At 48.4% G+C, this 14,861-nt stretch overlaps 6 protein-coding genes and 1 non-coding gene across 7 annotated transcripts; 2 read left to right on the top strand and 5 right to left on the bottom strand.

Annotated features, from left to right (window-relative positions):
* Positions 1-8: 8 nt before the first annotated feature.
* Positions 9-79, bottom strand: BDV38DRAFT_t227. Its single transcript has one exon. It is a non-coding gene; the product is annotated as a tRNA-Gly (tRNA).
* Positions 80-273: 194 nt separating this feature from the next.
* Positions 274-2,540, bottom strand: BDV38DRAFT_262303 (putative vacuolar sorting receptor (Mrl1)). Its single transcript, XM_032056094.1, has 4 exons — positions 1,811-2,540; positions 1,464-1,748; positions 1,271-1,397; positions 274-857 (listed from the first exon to the last, which is right to left on the bottom strand). The coding sequence occupies exons 1-4, from the start codon at positions 2,182-2,184 to the stop codon at positions 663-665; spliced, it is 981 nt and encodes a 326-aa protein (XP_031908145.1). The 5' UTR covers positions 2,185-2,540; the 3' UTR covers positions 274-662.
* Positions 2,526-4,409, top strand: erg24B (c-14 sterol reductase). The gene is made up of 3 exons (XM_032052837.1): positions 2,526-2,796; positions 2,851-3,155; positions 3,207-4,409. The coding sequence occupies exons 1-3, from the start codon at positions 2,717-2,719 to the stop codon at positions 4,310-4,312; spliced, it is 1,491 nt and encodes a 496-aa protein (XP_031908144.1). The 5' UTR covers positions 2,526-2,716; the 3' UTR covers positions 4,313-4,409.
* On the bottom strand, positions 4,410-6,258 carry BDV38DRAFT_297320 (tRNA-specific adenosine deaminase; the record flags this gene model as incomplete). The annotated part of the gene is made up of 3 exons (XM_032063103.1): positions 4,410-5,854; positions 5,940-5,982; positions 6,105-6,258. The coding sequence occupies 3 exons, from the start codon at positions 6,256-6,258 to the stop codon at positions 4,507-4,509; spliced, it is 1,545 nt and encodes a 514-aa protein (XP_031908143.1). The 3' UTR covers positions 4,410-4,506.
* Positions 6,259-6,564: 306 nt separating this feature from the next.
* Positions 6,565-6,941, top strand: BDV38DRAFT_288085 (splicing factor 3B subunit 5 family protein; the record flags this gene model as incomplete). The annotated part of the gene is made up of 2 exons (XM_032060984.1): positions 6,565-6,807; positions 6,930-6,941. 2 exons carry the CDS (start codon positions 6,565-6,567, stop codon positions 6,939-6,941), a joined length of 255 nt encoding a protein of 84 aa, XP_031908142.1.
* BDV38DRAFT_224808 (uncharacterized protein) lies at positions 6,830-9,712 on the bottom strand. Its single transcript, XM_032052836.1, has one exon. It carries the CDS (start codon positions 9,495-9,497, stop codon positions 7,434-7,436), a length of 2,064 nt encoding a protein of 687 aa, XP_031908141.1. The 5' UTR covers positions 9,498-9,712; the 3' UTR covers positions 6,830-7,433.
* A 1,331-nt stretch (positions 9,713-11,043) lies between these two features.
* BDV38DRAFT_288083 (uncharacterized protein) lies at positions 11,044-12,087 on the bottom strand (the record flags this gene model as incomplete). The annotated part of the gene is made up of 1 exon (XM_032060983.1): positions 11,044-12,087. The coding sequence occupies one exon, from the start codon at positions 12,085-12,087 to the stop codon at positions 11,044-11,046; it is 1,044 nt and encodes a 347-aa protein (XP_031908140.1).
* Between the last annotated feature and the right edge of the window lie 2,774 nt (positions 12,088-14,861).

The raw sequence follows: 14,861 nt of genomic DNA, 5'->3' as shown, positions 1-14,861 counted from the left end.
AAGAGAAATGCATCATTCGTGAATCGAACACGGGCCTCATCGATGGCAACGATGAATTCTACCACTAGACCAATGATGCTAGTTGATATATCTTCTCCAGGTTATTTGCAGCATATCCCAAAAGCCGCACATAGAGCTTTTTACTATAACCAAAAATTATAACAAGACTACTGGACTGAAAGACCAAGCCTGGAATATCTTAAACAACTCATTCTATGTCTAAACTGCTAGTTTAGGGAACCAAAATGGTATTGGTACTTATGAGTGTCTGCTGTACATATAGGTTGCCAGGTTCATTAATAGCTGTGCATTTTTTACAGCTGCGTAGTTTTGGGCGTTCATCAATTCGGTGGCATGTGTGGTCTTCTCAGCATACAATGCGCAGCATCTTACGTTGTATCTTAACTTTGAAGGTGGCTCCATACACCAGGATCGACTCCATAACTCAATGTGAGGCCTTGTCGGCAGACGGAATGCTAAAGCGAATATCATATCCTTATTTGGAAGCGAAGGAATTCATAGCGCCAATGACCCGTAATCGTAACAGTCCAGGAAAATCTTACATCCAACATGCAATACAGCGAAATCAGACATGACAATCATGTAACAGAACCGACACAGCGGAAAGCAAAAGCAAGGGAGATTGGGAAGATCATAAATTATCAGTCCTCCCATTCTTCGTCCAGTTGATCTATCAGTCGATTTTCGGCATCGACATCTCTTCCGGAATTTCTCCGCCCGCCGATCGCGCTGATGAACCCGCCGCGCTGGCTGCCGCTGCGGGTGTGGCCGAGAGCCGGCGATCGTTTGAAACGGAACACGCGGCCTAGGGAGGAGCCGAGAATGGTGAACATGTCCTAGTTACGCTTGCTGGTTAGTGATGGTCCCCAATGGTGTCATAGCTTAGGCATATGGGAAAGACACAAGGGAAGCTAAACAATAGAACTATTTAACGAAATCGTTGAAGTCCAACATTCAAGGGCTAATCACAAGAGCAGATCCTGCTGCTGTACACAGAAAACAACAGTTTACCCATGTTCAACATAGGTCTATATGATTATATAGCAAACAAGAGATAGGAAGAACATAGACCAGATGCTGAAAGTACCGACTCCCTCGATGTAATTGAGCTCTAGACCAGCCAAAGCGGCATTCAATCCATCCTCGAAATTGGTAGCTTCGCATTGTTGAACTCCTTGTAGGAACCACGATCATGGCGGCGCGCTCTGGAATGAGCCCGCCGAAACGGTATCAATGCTAGTATACTTACTTTTACAAAGTCGAACATGCCCGCCCAGAGGCTGTAGTTCGGACACTGTCTCCAACCTCGTTGGTGCATGACTGTCCGCTGATAAGCGCAGCCACCAACAAGGTACGCGACGACGGCGATCAATGCACTACAAGACGGTGTTAACCCTTTCTTATTTCCTCTATTAATGGCCCATGGGATAGGTAATACTCACATTACACCGAAAACACCGGCTGGGCCAAGGCCTTGACCGTCGGCCGGGGCGACACCACCACAGGCGGCAGAGCTTCGGACTTCAAAGAAGTATGTGCACTGGTCCATAGTACCAACAAAGGACGCGGTCGCCTGATGTGCTGGAGCGTCGCGATCGCAAAGGAACGACATAATTGTCGATTTGGTGCGCGAGGCATTTCCAATGAGTTCCCCAGCACACGGTGAACCATCAGTGTAGTTCAGAACCAACTTGCGGCCCCGGAAAAATGGCTCAGACGCTTGTTGCCTAGGAACAAGTCAGCCTGTGTTCCATCTGATTTAGATGGTCACAACTCGCACACAACGTACCCGATAGAATAGGTCTTGCCCTCTTTCTCATAATATGCACTGACATTCTGCCATCTTGCGCGGTCGACCCCTACCACATCTTTGATATCCTCCACCACCGGAGCGCAAACGTTTATCGTGAAGTTTGCATGGTAGTCATGACCCTTGGCATGCCAGCTCTCATCGCGGACGTTTCCACGAAGCTTTTCGTCCTTCGTCTTCGGTGGGGATAGAGAGATTGAATTCAGATCGTAGTAGAGACCGGTGGTCGGAGAGCGTGCCACACAGGGCGGTAAGGCATTTGACCCCGTTGAATCCGAGGCAGCGTAAACGGAAGCATGGGGTGCTGAGAGAAGGAGGAGGAATCCAAGCAACGACGTAGCCAGCGACTTCATGATGGGAGATAAATCCCGCAGGGAGAAAGCGGGATGACTAGCGATAACAATGATATATTGGAAAGGGACCGAGATCGCCGAAGACAGATTTAGTAAGGAAAGAAAGTCTAATGATATGTGGATAAAAAGGGAAACGAAGAAATTACCAACGAGAGTGATTAATGGGGGAGGGAAGAAAAGGATAAAGACCGAGGAAGGATAGAATACGTAAGATGCCTGAATCTTGTGGTGGTTCTCCAAACAATAGACTTGAATTGCGGAGTTAATGAAAACAAAAGGAACAAAAGGTACAAAACGCAAAAAGTGTCCGCGGCCCCCGTCGGCCACCAATCATCCGGCTCAGACGACCGACCTTCTTTCTTCAAGAAACACTCCCCTACCTACAGATAAATACCTCCTTCCTAGCCATTGAAGAAGCTCACGGATTCTTACCTCTTCTATTGTCTTGTTGGTGGGTTTCTCCGGCATAACGCGCGACCGGCGACGGCTTTAAACCCTCCGTGGACTCCTCCCTCCCCAATTCAGTCGCATCATGGCGCCGAAGAAGAATTCCAGGATCAAAGTCCCGATACAGCCCGTTCCCGAGAAACGGGGCTATGAATTCTGTGGCCCGTACGTTGTTTCACGAGTGTCGCAGCCATGAACCTAGGAATTGACCTTCAACAGTCCCGGCGCGTTTGCATTTGTGACCTGCCTTCCGACTCTCATCTACGCTTTCACCTTCTTATGTAACGATGTTTCCGGCTGCCCTGCTCCCTCGCTACTCAATCCTTCGACTTTGTCCCTGGACCAATTAAAGGTGGAGGTTGGTTGGCCACAAGATGGCCTTAAAGGGTTCTTCGACGCTCGCGTAACCCTCTGGGTGTTGAGTTATTACCTCCTCAGCCTGGTCTTGTATGTGTTCCTACCTGGTCAGGAGGTCGAGGGTACAGAATTGGCCTGCACGGGAAGGCTTCGATACAAGTTCAACGGTATGGATCTGGTGTTGGATGCTTGAATGATATCGGTTGACCCGTTTACAGCCTTCCCCTCCGCCGTGTTGATCCTCTCCGGTTTAGCTCTGGGCACCTACGTCTACGGTGCGGACTTCGCCGTGTGGACATTTCTTTGGGATAATTACGTGCAGGTCATTACGGCAAACCTGGTAATTTGCACAGCGATCGCGGTCTTTGTCTATGTGAGGAGCTTCTCCGTTCCTGCGCCTGGCCAACTCAACCCCGAACTTAGACAATTGGCACCTGGTGGCCACACTGGCAATGCTCTATATGATTTCTTCATTGGCCGGGAGCTCAATCCTCGGGTGCAGCTGCCTATTCCTTTCGTCAGCGAAGCTTCACGGACGATTGACATCAAAGTATGGTGTGAGATGCGGCCCGGTTTGCTTGGGTGGAACATACTGAACCTGTCCAACATTGCCCGCCAGTACAGAACGTACGGCTATGTTACGGACTCGATCGTTCTTTCCACCGCATTCCAACTCTTCTATGTTCTGGATGGATTGTATATGGAGCCAGCTGTCCTAACTACGATGGACGTGATCATGGATGGAATGGGTTTCATGCTCTCTTTTGGTGACATGGTCTGGGTCCCGTTCGTTTACAATTTCCAAACTAGGTATCTTGCGGTTTACCCCTTGGAGTTGGGTCTGAGGGGTATCCTGCTTATCTTGGCCGTAACTGGCGTGGGATACTCGATTTTCCGTGGCGCCAACAACCAGAAGAATCGTTTCCGTACAGATCCCAATGACCCCCGTGTGAAGCAGATCAAATACATTGAAACGGCTAGTGGATCCAAGCTGATGATTTCTGGATGGTGGGGCATGGCGCGTCATATCAATTACTTGGGCGACTGGCTGATGTCGTGGGCGTATTCGCTGCCCACTGGATTTGCCGGCTATACTATTATTGAAAGTATCAACCAGACCGGCGACGTGCAGAAGCAGGTCGTACAGACACCCGAGGTCCGTGGTTGGGGAATGGTGTACACCTACTTCTTCTTGATCTATTTTGGCGTCCTGCTTATCCATCGCGAGAGACGCGATGAAGAAAAGTGCAAGAGGAAGTACGGTGCTGATTGGAATCGCTATACGTCTATTGTCCGCAGTCGCATCGTCCCTGGTATCTACTAAGCAGAGCCCGCGGTGTATACTTGATGTCTGTTTCCGTGGAGTGAATAAAACAAAAGTTCGTGATATGTTTGGGATAGACTCTGGATCTATTCTAGTCATTTCGTTCTATGTATTCATAACTATTACTTTTTTAATACATACATCAACTAGAGCTATGGTCATGATATTCATTGCTATAAATTCCATGCATTGGATCAACGCTTCCGCTTCTTGGGATCAATCAGCACCTCCAATCCCCAATTCTCGTCCCCTGGATTAGGGACCCATCCACTCAACACTCGTCTAGCTTCTCGTATCGCACTTCTGCGTGCTTCGAGTGACTCGGTCAGAACCGTAGGCTCTTTCTTGAATTCCCGATATGTCGGGGCCTCAGCAATCCGCCTCGTCTCATCCAATCCCAGGGACAACTGCCCTTCTTCCACACCGATCTCGACGCCAGATTCTTGGTCATGATCATCCACGCAAGATTGCACAATCTCCTTAGATAGGCCCCATAGCCTCGCCCTTGACAACGCAGAAGCGCCCCGTGCCACAGGCTCCGACGCCCGATTCCCCTGTTTCACTCCATTGATAATGGTCTCATACAAACCCGTCCGAGAACCACGTAATTTAGGCAACGACTTGGCACCATTATCCACCACACTAGGAACCGCCACAGATGAAGCCGCCGCCCAAACAGCCGAAATAACAGCAGGTTTACTCTTCCTCGACGCAGATGCCCCCATTGGATCCGACTTTCCGAACGCCCAAAGCTCCTCAACGAGCCCAGTAGGCACCGACAGGATCCTAAATGGTCGAAACCGCCATCCATATCCTCGCTCTTCGACTGCTTTCTCATCCGCGGGGGACCAAACCCTCCCCTTGAGCTCACTCATTCGTCCATCCTCCCCAAAGCACCTCTCACATCCAACCCGACTAATCTCCCCCTCAGGCATAATAACCCCCTCGAGATAGGCATTCCCCGTCGTGGCCACAAGCAAACTACTCTCAAACGACAGCAGCGACGAAACCTGCCTCAGGGCCAACTTATCCGAACACGACTTACTCCGCGTAGCTTCGGCATCCGCACGAGACGGCTTCCGCCGCACGATCCCCAGTCGCGAGAAATGCGCCCTGCCGTCTAGAAGTTCCCCATCCTCACTGTCTGCTGTCGTCGTGGGAACTTCCCACGGCGTCGGGTCCTCCTGAGCCGCCATGCAGAGTTCCATGCTTGCGTCTCCGCAGGGCGCACAGGTGCAGTACATGTAAATTTTCAATTCCGGGTTGAGTTCAAACGGCGGTAGAGTTGCCGTTGAGTCCTCGGGACCTTGTCGTCGTCGGATATATGGAGAAAATTGCTCTTTCTCTTTCTCTTTCTTCTCATCAGATATATCATTCTCAAATGAGGACCTCTGACTTCGTTCCTGAGCAATAAAACTCCGACACTCGGATAACAGCCAGTGATTAAATGCGCGAAGCGCGAGGATCTCAGCGTGCCAGTCATGGAGGACTAATCCTTTGCTTTTGGGGACTTGAGATGCTGAGAGACATTTTGCCCCGGATCTGCGTATCGTTAGTTATTTCTACCTTAAATTTTTTTTTTTTGTTTCTCTCTCTGTAGAAAAGTAAAGAGATGAGTGAAACATACGTAACAGCCACACAAGTCAATTTCTCATCAGGTGTATCTTCCCCTAACAACATCGGTATGGTTAGATTTAGTCTATACATTATACACCACAAAAAGCAAGCACAGAAAATAAAAAAAAAACCAAGAGATATAATTCAAACAGAAATCAAAATAGAATCTACATACCCTTCACAATCACAATCCCCGACATAGGAATCCATTCCCTCGTCCCATCAGACCGAACACTAGGCTTACTTCGAGCAGGCAAGCCATCAAAATGCGCATGGACTAAACTCGCAATTCGACATGCCAACGGTACTTTCGTTTCTGAATCCTCCATTGCCAATTTCTAGATCCGGACCCCCTTACTCCTAAGCTAAATAAAAAAAAAAAAAAAAAAAAAAACCGTAGAAAGAGAAAAGACTCTGTGATGCTACAAGACCACCACACAATCTCATACAATACCCCACAAAATCTCTTATATATATCCTCATCACGTGATCATATACAATCCATCCGATAAAGAAATCGCCGATAACCCAATCCCAACTCAAATCCAACCCCCAGACAAACCAGAAACCAGAAACAACAACACACCTCCAACTCTAAGAAAACAACAAACCGCCGTGAATAAAACTCTACCAAAATGGCCGATAAGCTTCGCACGCTCCAGAACCTCGAGGCCATGCAGGCTCGGTACGTGGGTACGGGACACGCAGACACGACCAAGTACGAATGGACGTCGAACATCATCCGCGACAGCTACGCTTCGTATATTGGACATCCACCGATGTTGTCGTATATGGCTGTTGGAATGGGGGAGCCGAAGGAGAAGGTCCGGGCTATGTTTATTGAGAAGATGGTTAGGGGGGCTGGAAATCCGCCAGAGGTGAGTTTTCCCTTTCCTTTTTCTTTTTAGTTTTTCTCTGGGGGATTGGGGGGGAAGGGTTGTATGTTTATATGTTTATGTTTATGTGTGGGTGTATGTGTGCTGATGGTTGGGACCTTTAGACGCAGGAGTAAATGGATTGCGCTTTGAAGGTTTGGGTTTCATGGATGATTGTCTGTTGTGATCGTGTTATGATTATCGGCTGTGGTGTCGAGGTTTATGGACGATGAATGCCCTCGCTGAGGTGAGGACTCTGCTTGGTGGCTTGTGGGCTGAATTTGATGTCAATGCTGATACTGGGACTGAGTGGTGGGTACTGCTTGATGCCGGTTGAAATGCGGTCCGTTTACCGTTGTCCTTGATCGCTTGGGAGTTATGGAGTAATTTAGACGGCTCGGTGGGATTAATTGGATGTATGAGCTGTACACTCTAGGCTGGACTTATTGTTTGGTTCATTACCATGTACTATAATGATTCGAGGGCGTCGGTTGCATGATTTTAGTGAAATGGCTGAGTATGCATCCATATGGTGTCCGAATGAAACAACTCTTATACATATGCAAAACATGGCCATGCTAAATTTTCAGTATATCAGAAAACTATATTTACAGGTCAAACTTCAAGCATCACTTTTCCGTCTTTCCAGCTGCCGCCGCCAAGTTCGTGTTCTCGGTTTGCAATGACGCGATCAACTCGAGCCATTGTCGTCGCTCGTTCCTAAGCCGCTCGAGCTCTTTCCTCAGATGTTCATTCTCATGGCGCAAGATATCAATCTCTGTTCGAGACTTCGATTTTTCTTCCTGGTCTGCTTGCTTCCGCTGCTTTGACTCGATCTTTGACGCCTCCTTGAGCTGATGCTTCTCAATCTTCCCTAGCTGCTTGAGGAGCTTGGATTCCTCGTTGAATAAGCCCGAAGCGACCTTGTGCATCTTCGCCGTGTCGCGGCTGCTTGCAGGATGGGTCAGGTTATTACTGCTCGACGAGCGGCTTTCTGGCGTCTGTCGCTGGTTGCTGCTGCCCGCACTGGTGCTCACTTGATCACTGCTAGCGTCGGCGGCTGCCAAAGCAGCTGCAGATGCTTTGTCTCTCTTGGACCCTTCCTCACGGGACGGTAGATGGAGGGATCTGATGTCTTCTCGTACTCGGTCCAGTTGGGCCTCGACTTCACGTTTGCGCTGGGCTAGTTTAGCAAGCTGTTTCTCATGCGAGGTTAGCTTGCCATCCTTCTTCTCTATCTTCATCAAGTCCACTGGCGGGATGTTGTGGTGTCCAGATTCGATGGGAGTGGCGAGGCCGGAGTTTATCGAGGACGCTTTATCCTGCGACAGTTGAGACCTCGTATCATCCTTGTCCTTCTCTGTTGCATCCCTTTGCGGGACGGGATCCCCACTAGACCTGGGTGCTCTCTCTACGTCCTCTGTAGTAACATCAGACATATCTCCTGATGAATGGTGTGAGTGACCTGGTATATAGTCCAGCACAGCCTGGGGGGCGTATCGCTCCAACCCAGCGTTGAGTAAATAGGCAAAGCTGGCAATAAGACCATGATGCTCCACCTCGGTATCCGAAAATTCAGAATCGCTGATCTCACTATCTTCAGTTTCTTCCACGCCGGCCGTATGCAGACTGTTTCTCCGTCTCCTTTGGCGGCCATCGTCCATACCTGGCTCAGCAGGCGAATTGGGATCGCGACAAGCCCAGTCCAGAAACTTGACCGCATCCGAACAGATACTCTTAGGCGTCCCCTTCTCTACCATCCACCGAGGTATATTACCCCCGGGGTCACTTCTCGTCACCATAATCCACTCGACAGGGTTCGCCTCCTCAGCCCTCTCTTCCTCTTTACCATTACCTCCCTGCTTCTCTTTCGAAGCCGCCTCCAGTTCCCCATTCCTAGACCCCTCAACCACACCCTGACCATCACCATCACTTCCCCTCTTAGCCGGGATCTCCCTAATAAACTCCACAGACTCATACTGTCCCCGAATATACCCCTGACACGGCGGCGCCTCAGCATGTTCAACGGGCTTCGAAACCATCATCCAAAACCGTCCCCCCTCCTCAGCCCCAACCTCCCAACTAACAATCAGCGAGACAAAATCCCTCGGCGTCGTGGGCTTCGGAAACTGCGCGGAAACATGAAAAACAGTTACATGCGCCAACACCTTCTCCCCACTCTCATCTTTCACTTCAATAGTCTCGACCTGCTTCTCGGCCCCGATGCCACGCACCGACTGGTCGGGCGTCTGGCCATGCTTCATGCGCTCGCGGTTCGCCTTCAGCGTCTCGGTCATCTCACTCGAGAGTTTCGCCTGCCATGTAGAGAAGGGAAGGCCCTCGTGGACGCTGCGGCGACCGAACCAGTGGCCTTTGCCATCGCTGCCCGGAAGTTTGTGGATGTGAAGGTCGAGCGGGTTGTCTCTTGTACTGGAAACCTTGATGGGTTTGCTCCATTGTTGTTGGAGGGATTGGAGGGTAGGGTCTGTGGTGTTGAGTCTGGCGGGAGAGGGTTTGACGTGGTGGGTGGTAGTGGCGATGGTTGATGGAGGGGGTTCTGGGACGGAGTTGACGATGAGGTGGGCTTTCGTGGAGAGGTCGTTGATGTAGGTGCGGAGGGCGGAGGGGTCAGTGGGCACTTCGTCCCAGGTTGTTGGGGCAAGGCATTCGAGGGCTTCTTGGAGGGCGGCCATTTGATGCTTTCGGGGGTCGATCACCGGTGGATGATGGCGTGGGAATGTATTGTATGTATGTTATGTACAGTACTGTCGGTGGTGAGGCTGATGATTGTCATCAACAGTAGTAGTAATTAATGAATTAATTAATTGGATTATATTGCAGTTCAATCGGTCGATATACACATAGATAAATGCAAAGCCTGTTCAAGGAAGTTCTCCGTCATGCCAGGCAGCGAAAGACCGGAGTTCAAGTTCCCCGGACACTGACGTCATTGGTTATCGGCACTTGAGCCAAGAATAAGTCATGACCATCAATAAGTATTATCATGATTGCTTGTTTATGATCATCTTATTTCATACTAGCATGGGTTTATTCGTAGTATAATATCAAACTACCAGATAAGAGAAAAGACACTTATGCTAGTCCTGCAATTTTTTTCAAATTATGTTATCCAGACTAGTTACATCATGCTCAAGTGTCAATGCATACGACAATAACGAGAGTCAAGGACAAAAGAACAGAATGAGGGACCCGCCTCAGCAAGCATGTGCAAGACTGTACCAGCATCCGATTCTCGTCCCTCACCTCTCACTCAATGAGAGGGGTTGGAACGAGCTTATCCAGGTATTCAGAATCCAGCCTGGAAGATAGGAGATGACCCTATAGACAAACACAGTCCACATGGCGAAAACAGATCAAATAGAAATCAGTCCACTCGGGGACTAAGTCTCATCAGGTCACAGACCGGACGGTCCTCAGCTACAACGGGCGCCTGTCACAGACAGCCGTCCCGGGCCAACGAGTAATCCAACCTCCACCGTTCTGTCGACACCGATGTGGTCTGTGTTGTCAGAAAAACCTGCGAACGTAAAGATAATGTAACTCGCAGCGCCGCGATCAATACCTCTTCCATCTGACCTAGCAGATGACCAGTCCGGTAGCCTGTACCAGAAAGAGGATGTCCAGGACAGAGGAGGGCTCCAGGCCCCGCCATAGCACCATCGATCAAGCTATCCTGGACGGACGCGGCGACGAAAGAAAATAAAAACGAGCGTTTCTCATCCAAATCATATCCCAAGCCGCGAGGCTAACCAGGTCTTTCATGACATATAAAACGGGATCTGAACAATGGGATATTCTCATGAAACAAAACAAAACAGATAGCCGACCCGCCGCTTCTTCATGCAAGAGAACAAAAGCCGAAAGAATCAAGGAGAGACGAAACGCTAACGCTGGCTCGAAGAAAAGAGAAACAAACAAACACAAAGAAGTAGTCACAATCGCAAAGAGAGAAGATATTATGTTCTTTGATGGCTATGCAAAGGAAGTGGAGTATCATGGTCGCAGAATCGTCAATGGTTAACGCCGTCACTGATGCCAATTAGTCTGTTGTCTGTATAGCGGGGGATATTGCTTCCGGTCGTTCTTGTTGGTGCGTCTCGGGCTCGAAGGGTACAGGCGAGCTAGATGTGGTTTGTCGACAGGGACTCCGGGATCTAAACCAAAATTACGCGAAGTCAGGGAGACCATCAACGTCAAGTGTCTGGTTCCATGGGCGTATTACATGGTTGTCCCGTACGGCAGCGCAAAGTCTTGATATCGGTCTCCCCACCCAAATCCGATCATATTCGCCGCTGTGCTGCAGGGCTGTACCAACATGCTTGGCAATGGGAGTGCGGCAAGTGCGGCGGACGTGGCAGCGGTGCTATAATACTGCGTCGCATTGTAAGGCGAAGTAGTGTAGGGTTGGCTGTAGGACGGTGTCGGAGAAGCATAGGAGAACTCATTCATGTTGTTCAGGCTGGTCCATATATTCGGATTAGAATCTCCTGTACTGGCCGTGGCTGGGCTGGATGGCAGTACTTTCCACGTGTCCATCGACACAGGCTGCTGCATAGGGTCGTGCCACCATGTCTCCGGACCAGTGGAACTGGGTAGAACAGGTGTCGAACGAAGCACGTCGAGCACACGTGGAGGTGGAGGAAGCAACGGAACGAACAGGCTGGTGATCGCGGACTTTGCTTCCTCACTTCGGCCCCCCAGCAGCTCACCTGCACCGTCCTCCTCCAGCCCTTCAAGGGCCTGCGCGCTGGTGCGATAGACGAACTTGTTGGCAGCCTGGACAAACTCCTCCTGTAATTTCTTCAACTGGCTCTCCTTCTCAGGCCAGTCCCAGGTACTCGCGGCAGTGTCAACGGAGTAAACCTCCTTGTGGAAGTCGACCAAAGCTTCGATTGTTTCCGGGGTCAGTTTGAATGCGACCTCATTTCGAGACACCATGTCAACATGCACTACGTAAGCCTCCACATGGATCATCTGGTAGTTGAAGAATGCCTCCACCCAGGGGTTCTCGTCCCTTCGGAGCTCTGCTTCGGGGGCCTTGGGGAACATCATGGAGCAGAGGGTCCAGATAGCGTTTGGTGAGGACAAGGTTTCCGTCAGACACTTTGTATGTTGCGTCACGTTGTTTAAAGGTCGCTTAACTCGGCTGACTCGTTTCAATGTTGCTGTCAGCCATGGTTCGACTTTGGTGTTCAACACCACATTCGGTGAAGACCGCGGCGCAAAGGCAGCGGCCGACGACGGTAGTAGGACCGTTGGCATTGTGACTCTGCGATAATGATACTATATTGAAAAAGAAGGAACGAGAAACAGGAAGAGCTATAAAAAAGAAATAAAAAAGAAGGCACAACTTTCATAAAGGCGACATCCGCCCACAGTAAGTGGTTCTCCGATATAGTAAATGGTTCCAGCGGTAAGATGGGATCACTAGTTGAGAGCGGGCTCTAGTAGTATTTGACGAACGAAAAAATTGGACTAGCGCCTGACCGGGTAGATGGAGACCGTCTGTAATGATATATAGTAAGGAAACCCACAGTACTGATCACAGTGGAGTGGGATGAGAAGATATGGGAAGTAGAGAGGTCCAAATTACTGTGAAGGCGAACGCGCAAAAGAGAAGAGAAAATGACGGAAGTAAAGAATGTAAATGAAAGAAAGTTTTTTTTTTGTTAGACTAGTAGTGAGAATGGAGGGGAAGAAAAAGCGAGACGTAAAGGTCGAGAGAAGAGATAACAAGAGGGACAGAGAGAGGGCGCGAAGAGAGAGAGAAGAGTGAGTCGAGGAGGGGCGGGAAGAGGGCTGACCCGAAAGGGAAAGAGAAGAGGATGACCGTCGGTGATTCTGAACACAAAAGAGATCAGAAAAAAAATTATAGGGTGTATTAATAGCGTTGCTTTTCAAAAGTTATTATACAGGGTCTCACTAAAGGCAAAGAAGAAAAAAAGTAAGAAAATAAATGGAGTAAAAAAAAGATAGAGTAACGCTCTATCATAAAAAAAAAAGAAAATAAAATAAAAATAAAATAAAACTAGATCATCACTGCTTCGTTGATATACTTTGCCTACAGAAATACAAGGAGCCTTTTCTTCCGTATCAGTTTACCCTACGACTGCTTACCAACTCTGGGCGCATAGATACTATGGATGCCCGGCGAGTTTTTCTCATGCAGACATGAAATCCCGATCGTATGGAACGAGTCCATACGTACACACAGAAGCACAGAATTTAGCCACTCTCCGGATTCACCGTCCGATCTCAGCTGGTACCCTCCTTCGCTGGAGTTTAGGGCGTTAGCAGCATGCATGTGTCCAGAATCGTCATAAAAAGTGGAGCCTGGCAGTTGAGTGTTGATGGATGGATTGACCCAGAAACATGTCAGCCCCAAGTTATTTTACAGTAGGTAATCTATCAGTAAGATACCTCCCAGCACTCATGGGCTCTCATAACGACATCCAGCCTGAAGATCCTTCCCAGGGCCTTGATCCGAAGCGCCGAAAGACACAGTGTGGCTGAGGCGACTACGACCTGATTTGGTGGAGTTTCGAATGGTTCTCAAGTCTGTCAGACGATTGGCACTCGCATCTAGTTTCCACCCAGGCCTTGGCTAAAAAGTCTGTTTTTTTATATTTTTTTTATTACTATTATTTTATTTATTTTTATATTTTTCCAGTCCCTTATACGACCTGTGAACGTTATAAGAACTGACCAGATTAGTATTCAGTATACATTGTAAATTGTGTCATAGATCAATGGATGGGTCCAATAGAAGTGTCAGGGTGTGTGACTGTACAATACTCGATGTATGTGTGTATGATGATTTGAATTCTGTCGAGAGAGGAAGTATGTCCGGATGCGGCCTACTGCGCAACACTGGAAATGTCACACAGATACGACATCCGACATGCTTCTAGGATTGAAATGTGAAAGACATTGTAGAGAATAATGTTGTAACCCTTGGGCCCAAAATAAACCATCCAGATCTGGGCTGTCGCTACCACCCTCATGGTAGAAGTTGCAGATTGTCACTTGGGTACAGAAGTAGGGTATGGTGTGATGTATGAATTCATGTATCCTGTAGGTATCCTGTACATACATACAGACACACGGAATACATACAAGGTATGGACATTGAAACTGAAACCTGAATGTGGTAAAGAAAACATACCAATAACAAGAGGGTTGGCTAAGCCCCAATGCAGACCCACTCTTTGGGTGAAATGCATCTTTTGTTCAGATCTGACTAAGTACTAGTACTAGTACCATGTAACGGTCACCGGCATACGATATCATATTCCAACTTGAAGGAGGGGATTATTCTTGTCGTCCAGCACCAGCGTCTTAAAAGTGACTCTATAGGAGAAGAACACAAACAACAGTAATAACGTATCAAATCATATCCTGAACTCTACCCGTTTCAGCTGTCTCTTTGAACATTCCACTGAAAGAAACTCGGCATTTCCCACCGATGACCACCCCACTTCCATCTTGGTGCGTGAAGATCATCCGATACTCGTTTTGGTGAGCAGTCCCCGCCACCGGTGGATACAATTTAGTCGCTTATGCTCAGCTGGGATGTGCATTTCCAAGTATAGCCCTTCTGCTGAAATTTAAACCTAATGGTACCTCCGAAGGAAAGCGTTGGGAATGGCGCAAAGTCCAATGGAGTCATACAACAGATGATAGAGAAGGGGGGGGAAATATAGAAATAAAAATAAAATGGATCAGAATAGGATAGAATAAACAAACTAAACTAAAAGGGATAAGTAGTAAACTTAACAATTAAAATATGTGAAAATACAGAAAGAACAAAAAAAGAAAACAAGTACCAATGACCATCACAATACTGGACTATGGGTGAAGAGAACTGAAGGGAAGGGAAAGGGAAGCGGAGAAATTCGCCGAAAAGTCTATCTGCAACTTGTTACAGCCATGCATTAGGGTTTGTTTCTTTACCCTCACTCAAAGCCATCCTTTCATACGGTATATAAAATTCGCTTGGAATAAAGCAAGAAAGCAAAAAAAAAAAAAAAAAAAAA

This window comes from Aspergillus pseudotamarii (assembly GCF_009193445.1).
Source record: "Aspergillus pseudotamarii strain CBS 117625 unplaced genomic scaffold BDV38scaffold_91, whole genome shotgun sequence".
Taxonomy (NCBI): Eukaryota; Fungi; Ascomycota; class Eurotiomycetes; order Eurotiales; family Aspergillaceae; genus Aspergillus; species Aspergillus pseudotamarii.
Note: the sequence above shows the minus strand (reverse complement) of the source record. Positions and strands in the feature narration are given on the sequence as shown.

Excerpts from the sequence above, each read along its gene's own strand:
- erg24B (XM_032052837.1), top strand. The coding sequence starts at position 2,717 with ATGGCGCCGAAGAAGAATTCCAGGATCAAAGTCCCGATACAGCCCGTT. Across the intron at positions 2,797-2,850 it reads GGCTATGAATTCTGTGGCCC|TCCCGGCGCGTTTGCATTTG; the intron begins GTACGTTGTTTC and ends GACCTTCAACAG. Across the intron at positions 3,156-3,206 it reads GCTTCGATACAAGTTCAACG|CCTTCCCCTCCGCCGTGTTG; the intron begins GTATGGATCTGG and ends ACCCGTTTACAG.
- BDV38DRAFT_262303 (XM_032056094.1), bottom strand. The coding sequence starts at position 2,184 with ATGAAGTCGCTGGCTACGTCGTTGCTTGGATTCCTCCTCCTTCTCTCA. Across the intron at positions 1,749-1,810 it reads GGCAAGACCTATTCTATCGG|GCAACAAGCGTCTGAGCCAT; the intron begins GTACGTTGTGTG and ends ACTTGTTCCTAG. Across the intron at positions 858-1,270 it reads GCATGTTCGACTTTGTAAAA|GACATGTTCACCATTCTCGG; the intron begins GTAAGTATACTA and ends AAGCGTAACTAG.
- BDV38DRAFT_224808 (XM_032052836.1), bottom strand. The coding sequence starts at position 9,497 with ATGGCCGCCCTCCAAGAAGCCCTCGAATGCCTTGCCCCAACAACCTGG.